Consider the following 9,067-nt stretch of genomic DNA (forward strand, 5'->3'; position numbering starts at 1 on the left):
GACTAGGATTCAGGAAAAGCACAATTATGAGATCATTTTTTCCACACAGTTGCTGCTTTACAAGCCCATCCAAAGATTTCATCACTGTCACATCACATCACTATAAAAATATTTTGTCAAGAGAAAAGGCTTCTACATTCAATTTCATTTTTCTGTAAGGTTTTAACTTTAAAAAACGTAGGCATCATTTTTAAAAACTGAAAAAGCAGGAGCACCCTGTCTAAAACAGTAATGTGATCTCTACAATAATAAGGCGCTTTGTATTGTCTAACAATATTAGTCTGCACAGTACTGCCACCAAGTGGATACTCACGCTAATTGCAAGCACCATAAAATGACTTGCCAAAATTATGTCTGCTAGTGCTGGGCGATACCACACTTTTTCGATTCGATACGATACCGAATACTTTTTTGGCAATTTATTCTTAATTTAATCATAATAAAATGCAACGATTGAAAGACAACTCCCATGACAAATGCTGTTCATTTAACAACTTTAACATGCAAATCCTTCGGTGGCCTTTTTTTAAACAATGAAATTAATTTAGAAAAACACATAAATAATTAACATCCTTTACTTAAGTTCTCTGAGTGGAAAGCTTAACCCTCCTTTTATGTTGTTGGTCAAATTGACCCATTTAAAGTTCAAAAATCCCAAAAGAAATTGTTAATTATGAAAATAAATCTAAATGTAAAATAAGATAAACAAAAATCTCAGTAATGTAAACCCATGTATTTATATTTAGGTCTTCCCAATGTACATTAAAAAAAGGTTTAACATGAATTTTCATAAAAAACGAGTGAGTTATCCTCATTGAACCATGATCTGTGAGAATTAAACACCATTGCACTAAATATTGATTTAAAATGTTAGTAATGTAGTTAACAATGAGATTAAAATAATGTTTTGGGGGATTTTTTTGGTTCTGACACTTTTAGATAATTAAATATGCCTCAGGTCAAGTTGACCCAGGAACATTATTGCTGTTTTTGAGAAACAAACATAATAGGAGGGTTAAAACAGCCTGTTCAGTACAAAACTTTGGAGTAAGTTACCCTAAAAGAATCAGAAGTGACACATGCACTTTTATTTCGCATTTATTAATTAGTATCAATATTTTATTAGAGGAACCGATACTCAAATGAGTAGTGTGTGAGAATCGATATATCGATACCACAGAATCGATATGCCTACCACTAATATCTAAATGGACTAGATTTTTCATGTAATTTGTCCAGTGGTTAGATCAATTCAACTTCTAAAAGGGTAAAGGAAATTGGTGTGAACACTGTAATAAAATAAAATATGTGACACTCATGGATTAAATGCTGCATCTCAACTCTTCACCCTGCCAAACTTTCATGTTTGTGTGCATTTTCACTGGTACACCAGAATGAGAAACACACCAAATGCTGGATGCTTAATGCCCCAATTCAATAAAATACAGGGCAAAGTAAATGAATAAAGTACACGCCCAAAACTATGAATAACAATACAGACTTTACATTGATTAGCAGGTGAACAATCACCATGTCCACAATCACCAAATTTGTATCGTCTTTAGAGTGGGGCAGGTAGAGGCTACTTCTGCACATCCAATATAGACAGGGTAGAGACAGGGCAGCACCAGACCTGGACAGATAGCATCTCTGGCCAATGCATCCATTCTGTTCCTCATTGGACTCTGAGAGGATGCTGGAGTATCACAGGAATGTAATAGCTGCATAATACTTTCAAAAGGAATAGCGCTACACAATAAGCCTGTTGCATAAACTACAAAGACTTGAATGACTGTAGCAGTTTAAACTCAAACATTTTTGCAGAATAAAGCTAAAAAAAAAGCACTGGAAGACAAAAATATCACAGTACATATAGATACTTTATTTACGCAATAAGGAGAAAAAATGTACAAAGAGAGATTGATCGGCTTGATGTACTGATGGCAGACACCTCCAGATTAATGGTCAGGTGACGACTTGGGGCTGTGGTCGATGAGCTCCTTGTCGAGGGTGTCCACATGGAACCAGGGGCCGTCTCCCTTCTGCCTCATCTGTCTACGCACCTCCAGCTGAGCCAGTCTGTTTGGGACAAAAAGGCAGGAAAATAATACATTGTTGCTTTAGAAATGTAAAACAAGAGAAGTTTGTGAACCCCCAAATAGTTTGTTAAATAACAGCCTTTGGTTTCTTAAAAAAAAAACAAGGAGAAATAAAATAAGTGAATGTCTTTGAATTGAGAAATCAAACCTTCTCTTTAACTTGTATACTTAATTTCATTGACTAAGATCTCAAAGCACAACTCTGTTTGTTGTGCAAATCATGCTTTGCATTCAGCAGATTAAACACATTCCTTCTATTCAGTCAAACAAGTAAATTTATTTAAAAATGTTTACAGCTACCAATCTAACACAAACACATTTTTCTCCTCAACTCCTTCAGTTAGAGGCAAAGTAGATTTGTGAAAGACCATTTGCAAACAAAAATCAGCAAACTTTCACACTGTTGCCTGGGTGCTTTGGTGCAACTCGACATGTCATCAAGATTTTTCTTTAAAGATCCACAGCACTGTTATAACTTGATTTAATCAAAACAACTATCACAGTAATCAGACTTAAACTTGAACTAACTGAGTATTTGTGTTCAAAGAACTCAAACCTTCAAATTAATCAACTGACAAAATAATATCACAGAACCGATCCCCTTGTCACTACGCATTTAGAACCACAGCCCACTGACTGTAGTTATCTATTGTTAAGTTTCCCCTGAAAGAGAACCTGAAGGACGCGGGTTGTGGTTTGGGAAACTGACGAATCACTGCACTGAGTTATAAAATCAACCAACTTATGTAGCCTCCCTCAGCTGATGGCACAGCTGCTCATATATATGCTAACATATTGTATCTGTCCATAACACTATCATTGTAGTAATATAAAACTTTTTAAAAGCCTTTATGACTACTCCCAACGATAGACTGTAAAAAAAATGGAAGTAATCTTGCTCGGCTCGAAGTGAGGCTGCTGCAAAGAGCTGCTCCCCCTGGTGGCTGGCTGCAGTATAGGTCAAAAACTCTGTCTCCCCCATTCATTTGAATGGGGCTGCGGTCGAACTTTAAAAAATAAATACACGTGGTACAAATATTTTTCACATCCGTATGCTGTGGTGATATGTAGTTATTATTTGACTGTTTTGTGTTCAAGGCCTCTTTTTTCTGAAAAGTTTATTTTTCGTTAGTTATTAGAGGTTAAAAAACGGGGTTTTACTTTCGAGTTTGCTTTGATTGACAGCTGCCGTAGAGCGAAACTCTGTAGGACCTTGTGACGGTACGCTGTGGGGCAGAGCTTGTTACCGTGAAAACACACAAATTCCCTACTGTGCAGACTCTGGCTGCAGAAAATGTACAAGACGTCTTCGTTCTCGAACGGGATATTTTGGCTTCAAAACCGTACAATGGGAAAAGGGTGAGCGATGCTGTCCATAATATACACAGTCTATGCTCCCAACTGCTTTCTGGACTTTACTCATCAGACCTTATTGGGCCAGTACTGACACTCACCTCATGTCTGCCTTTTCTTTCTCTATTTGGATTGCAGCCAGCATCTTTTCATAGTCCTTCACGGGTGAATCATAGAAGGTCCGTGCAATCCACCTAGTGATGGGATGCTGCGATGACAGAGAATAAGACAAGACATATTTTTTTAAATGACAGTTCATGTATGTAGTCTAAATAATCAACAATGACTGATGTTTCAGTGAAACTAAGTCACCAATTAGTTGAAAAAGTATGAAAGCTACGTGTACTGTGATGTCAAAGACAAAAGTGAATACATGTTTGAGATCTCCTCCTTCCCCGAACAAATCTGCAGCTCAGTGACACAAAACGGACTTGGTGGAAAAGAGGTATATAACAACATACCTTCTGGTACTCCCAGTGCTCAGGTATGTAGTCCTCTGGAGTTTCAACCAGCTCTGCCTCACCTTTGCAACACAAGCAACACAGGTTGAAATCAAAGTATCTCATAATTTTTCATAAAATCAAATATTTAAATTAACAACCAACAATCTAATGATCCAAATGAAGCACTAAAACAAAAATATTTTAAGCTCACTTACCTACGAAGACATTCACAGCTGTGATGGTGACTGCCACTGGAATTCCTGTCAGCAGGATGTAAAATTTCTGGAAGAAAAGACAAATTCTGTGTTTTTTCTGCATGTGTGGTGATCAAGACTGAAGGTCCAAACAAGAATTTATGTCAAAGACTTCAGGAATAATTGTTACTTTAATGCCGAAGTAGTTGAAATTTTTATTTAGTATTTTGATTCATCTGTAATATATAACAGAAACAGGCACAGGGGAAATCGTTAGTAGAACTTCTGTTTACTTTAGTGTGGCTCTTACCAATAAGTGTAGAAATCTCGTGTCATAGAACTCAGAGGGTTTGATGACAAACATTTTCTTTCCGTGACCCCAGCGAACAGCCACTGCAAAACAAACCAAGAAGTTCATTTGTTAATAGCTACTGACATTATTTGACTCCCCTTTGGCTCCTTTTTTGGTGCCTTCATTGTGAATCTTCATTTTTGTTCTGAAAATAAAATCAGATTTATTCACAACCAGCGAAAAGAAAGACATTTTTAAAGGCTGGGTCAAAGTTAAGAATTAATCAGTTTCACTTCAGATCATAACACAATAAAGTCTAGTATAGGGCTGTAAAGGGGTGGAACATTTCCGGTAAATTTAAGCTAAGGAAGCTGGAGAATTTTGGAAATATTCCAAATTGGAAACTTTCCATGGGAATTATGGGAATTAACTGGGAATTGATTTAATGGAAAGGTATCATATACAAGCATAAATATTTGTTTTGTTATAAGCAGACATCCATCCAAAATAATACAATTAAAACAGATTTATTTGTTAGTAGAACTTTATCAAGTGTTAAATATTTTATTGAACAATCAATTTTTCATTGAAGACCAAAATATGAATGTTGAATATTACTCATCCCCCCGATCCAACCCATTTAAAAATGATCAAAAATGCAATTTCAACAAAGTCCTATTCATAATGTTAAATGAAAAGAGTCCCTCTCCCTTCAACAAATTCCCATGCATCATGCAAATAAAAAGCATCTTCCCTCAAGCTTCTCAAGTCTAGCCTCTGCATTTTTGTTAAACCCTCTAAGGCAATGGGCTCTTCCTGGGTCTCATCAACATCCTCCATGTCCACTTCCTTAACAAACTCCAACTCTTCCTCTTCAGTGTCACTGTCCAGCCTTGTTGAGGATGGCTCTGCATAGATATTCTACTGTACTTGCAAGACATCTGGTTGTTTTAGTCAGGATTATGCTAAGATATATTTTCCCCAACTATATTCAAGTTCCCTATTAAGAGCCAACTTTCAATTTAGTAAATGCCTGGTTTATTCCCATGGAAAGTTTCCAACTTTGAAAATTCCTGGAATTTTGCAACCCTAGTCTAGTATAATAGAATACAATAGAATATAATGTGACATTTATCATGATAAGCATTGTTCTCGTTGAGTTACGATAACATTTTCTCAGAGGGGTCTATGATTAATTTCAACAGATAAATTGAAAACCTTAATTCATTTCTGGGGACATTTATATGTTCTATAAAGATATTAAAAGGCAATTCAATAGTTATATTAAGACAAAAATCACAATGGAATATATGCCAGATTTACTTACGAATAGGAGTAGGAGAGTACCTGTAAAACTTTACTTTACTACTTCGTGTTGACAGAAGTACGTTACAAGCTAGCTAGCTAACAAGCTAACAAGCCCAGCACAAGGTCACAGAAGAGTCGGTCACCCTTAGGGCCACACTTTTTAATCTGACAGCGGCCATGGTGTCCCTTACCTTGATCAGTTCGTGTGATTGTTCGGCTGAGTAAATTCGCCGCATTATTTCCAGATTTCAGGGGGCTCAGTCTGGCTGCAAAAGCAGCAGCAGACCTGAGAAGGCTCATTCCCACCATCGCTACTGTGGGCACACGGATCTACAACACGCTCTCTGATTGGTTGTTAACAAAGTGACGCGAAAACAGCCATGTTTGATAAGGGCATGGACATTTATTATTATTTTCATTCTACTATGGAGATATTTTTGTTTAAGTAGACAATTTACAGCTAAAACTTATGCAATAACCATTGAAATAAAAAAAGGAAAATATTACTAATTTGTTTTTATATAGAAGAATTGCATGCCGGGTAATGTGGGGAGAACCTCGGGAAAGATGGCGGCGTCCTCATCAGCAGGACGCGTTTTGACTCTTTGCAAGCAGTTTCAAAATATCTGCAGGTTATCTCCAGCTGTAAATGCTCCGAAATATACTGCTATTCTCAGCAAATACCAGTCTCATCTTTCAAGGCAAGACATAGTGGCAATGCTCAAATATTAGATACTAACGAATAATTCAACATGATCATAGTGAACACTTGTTCTGTCTCTCATTGACTGTTTAAGGCTTTCAGGCTTTCTTACAGATGAGCTTATACTTTTTATTTTCTCTTTCCATCCTTAGCTTCGTGTTTATGGTGTTACTGTTAAGATAATGTGGAAGATCGTCATTACCATGTTTGATGGCAGGGAGACGTCATGGTGTGGAACACGTACCTGTCAGAAACTCAAGAGAGTCTTTATTTTTGCGAATATTTTTTGTCTTTACTAGGGAGAAGTCTGCACCCTTGGCCCTGTCTTGGTTCCGTCCCATCAGCTCTGTGTCTCAGTGTCGAGCTCTGCACACCAGCATCAGCAGAAGAGGGCTGGATGAGTTCTTTGACCTTCCTGAGAACTGGGGAGAATCAGCTGTGAAGTCAGGTAAAACACTGAAGTACATTAGGTGCATTTCGACCAAGAGTTCCAAGAGTCTTTTAGCCCTCAGAACTACTTCACCCTAAACTAAAAGTTTCCTGTGCTCCTATTGTTGTCTGCGTTTCAACTGTGGGCTGTATTCTCGGGTAGATTGTGCAAATCAGGCCAGTGACTTATGGATAAAAAAATTATATTAAATACTATTTTGAAATCTTAATAAAAAACTAAACTAGTATGCATTCCCAGGAACTCCCTCTGTGTTTCAACAACTGTGTAAACTCAACAAATACCATTACGTTTAACCGAAAGTCCCAGGACCTTTGAAAAGTACTACCCTCCAAGCAGGGGCTTTTCAGGGGGGAGATTGTCTACCCCTGAACTAAATTTAGACCCTGGTTCCTCCGGTCGAAACGCACGTAGCTCAGGGGTAAAGTCCCTAGTTCCGGGGTAAAGTTCCTGCGGTCGAAAAACGCCTTTTGTGTGTTTTGCTGCTACACCTTTCATTTGCAAATAGGTGTGCTAGCAGCATATTACACTCTTGTGGCTAATCATATTTCTTTAGGTGCACCATGGACTGCCAAACAACTGAGGACGAAGAGCAATGAAGATCTACATTCACTCTGGTACATACTGTCGATATTACAGTCATGGTTCATAGTCTATAAACATTTATTATCAGATGTGTTTGACACTCTCATTTTATCTCAGGTATGTGTTGCTGAAAGAAAAGAACATGTTGCTCACAATGGAGCAGGAAGCAAAAAGGCAGAGAGTTCAGATGCCAAGTCCTGAAAGACTGAGGAAGGTTGGTGTGATGCTCAAGTAACAGAAGCACTAGTAATAAGAGCGTTTGACCTGGTAATATTAAGAGTGTTAATACATCTTGCTGTTTTCTCTGCACCCAGGTTGAGCGGTCGATGATCAGACTGGAGACGGTGGTGAATGAGAGGGAGACTGCACTGCGTTTGCTGCAGACAGGACAAGAGAAAGGCAGACCAGGAGCCTGGAGGAGGAACTTATTTGGATATACTTACTGGTGGGTGCAGAGTGTTCATACACAGCATGTTACACTGACACATGGAGAAATGAAGCAATCACATAAGTACCCCTTTGGGGTATTTGACCACAAGTAGTTGGTTCCTGTTTTGTTTATGTCTTCCACATTCATGAACACAAAACCCCAGATGACACTGAACACATTCCTGTAAATTATATAAAACTACAGGTAGGGGTTATAACTCAAGAGTATAATGCAATGAGCCAGAAAGGACAGGTTAACTAGCTAAAATATGCATTTAAATAATGGTTTTAAGATGCTCAATTTTGTCTGATGAAGCAATGCATGCATGGTATTATTGTAAATCGTAGTTTTGGAGAGTGACAGTGGATATAAACATAGCTCCTGTTTTCATACAAGAACACTTTACCGCATACACTTTGAGTGAGTCGTGTCTGTTCACATTCAATTCAGATAGTTTTTTTTAATGAACCATAACTCTTTTAGCGATTTTTGGATGTATTACTATTCTCACCTGGCATAAGCTTGGACTGTTTTTCTTCAGTGTTAGCAAAGCTGATGTCAATACAGGTGGTTTGTAAAGTAACATTTAGTAACTTATAAAAGGGAAAGAATTTGGAAAATGAAATGCAGGCAGCGGCATCACTAACTCTTTTTCCCCTCTCAGGTATCGATTCAAAGAGTATGCCATTCCTTGGTACATGAACACAAGGTACAAGCGAAAGGCGTTCTACACCCCGAAGTTTGTTGAGCCACACATAAGGTAAGATATGGCGCACACGAAGAATTACAGTCTATAAATAAACTGTAAAACGTTTTTTGAAATGTAATGGAGACTTTCCTTCTGATTTACATTTTTCTGAACTCGTCTGTGTTGCAGACTGCGCATTGAGAGGTATCTTCGAGACAGGGCCAGGAAAGCTAGCTTCAAGAGGCAAAGTCTTGCCAAACTCAAGGAGACGTTCCCCCTTATGAAAGTTCCTGCATCGTAAAACTCAGGAACACTTTGTGACCGGTGTTTTTTGAGAACTAAGTCACAAGGCCTTTGACACTTTGTCAACAGACCATGTGGATAAGAGTCTGACATGGCTCATGTCAAAATAACCATGGAGGTCAAAAACTGTGGTCCTGTGTAGATTCTGAATTTATTTGTGCAACTGTTATTTGGTCTTGTAAAATAAATTATACTTAATCACCATGAATTGTTTTGGTCAC

General features: G+C 37.9%; 2 protein-coding genes across 2 annotated transcripts; one reads left to right on the forward strand and one right to left on the reverse strand.

The window, feature by feature from the left end:
* Positions 1-1,861: 1,861 nt before the first annotated feature.
* ndufb5 (NADH:ubiquinone oxidoreductase subunit B5) lies at positions 1,862-6,032 on the reverse strand. The gene is made up of 6 exons (XM_034712154.1): positions 5,881-6,032; positions 4,400-4,482; positions 4,111-4,177; positions 3,914-3,975; positions 3,554-3,660; positions 1,862-2,079 (listed from the first exon to the last, which is right to left on the reverse strand). The coding sequence occupies exons 1-6, from the start codon at positions 5,996-5,998 to the stop codon at positions 1,959-1,961; spliced, it is 558 nt and encodes a 185-aa protein (XP_034568045.1). The 5' UTR covers positions 5,999-6,032; the 3' UTR covers positions 1,862-1,958.
* A 191-nt stretch (positions 6,033-6,223) lies between these two features.
* mrpl47 (mitochondrial ribosomal protein L47) lies at positions 6,224-9,054 on the forward strand. Its single transcript, XM_034712142.1, has 7 exons — positions 6,224-6,390; positions 6,692-6,840; positions 7,397-7,457; positions 7,543-7,639; positions 7,740-7,870; positions 8,520-8,615; positions 8,733-9,054. Exons 1-7 carry the CDS (start codon positions 6,224-6,226, stop codon positions 8,842-8,844), a joined length of 813 nt encoding a protein of 270 aa, XP_034568033.1. The 3' UTR covers positions 8,845-9,054.
* The last annotated feature ends 13 nt before the right edge of the window (positions 9,055-9,067 follow it).

The sequence above is a fragment of the Notolabrus celidotus genome, chromosome 2 (genome assembly GCF_009762535.1).
Source record: "Notolabrus celidotus isolate fNotCel1 chromosome 2, fNotCel1.pri, whole genome shotgun sequence".
Classification (NCBI taxonomy): Eukaryota; Metazoa; Chordata; class Actinopteri; order Labriformes; family Labridae; genus Notolabrus; species Notolabrus celidotus.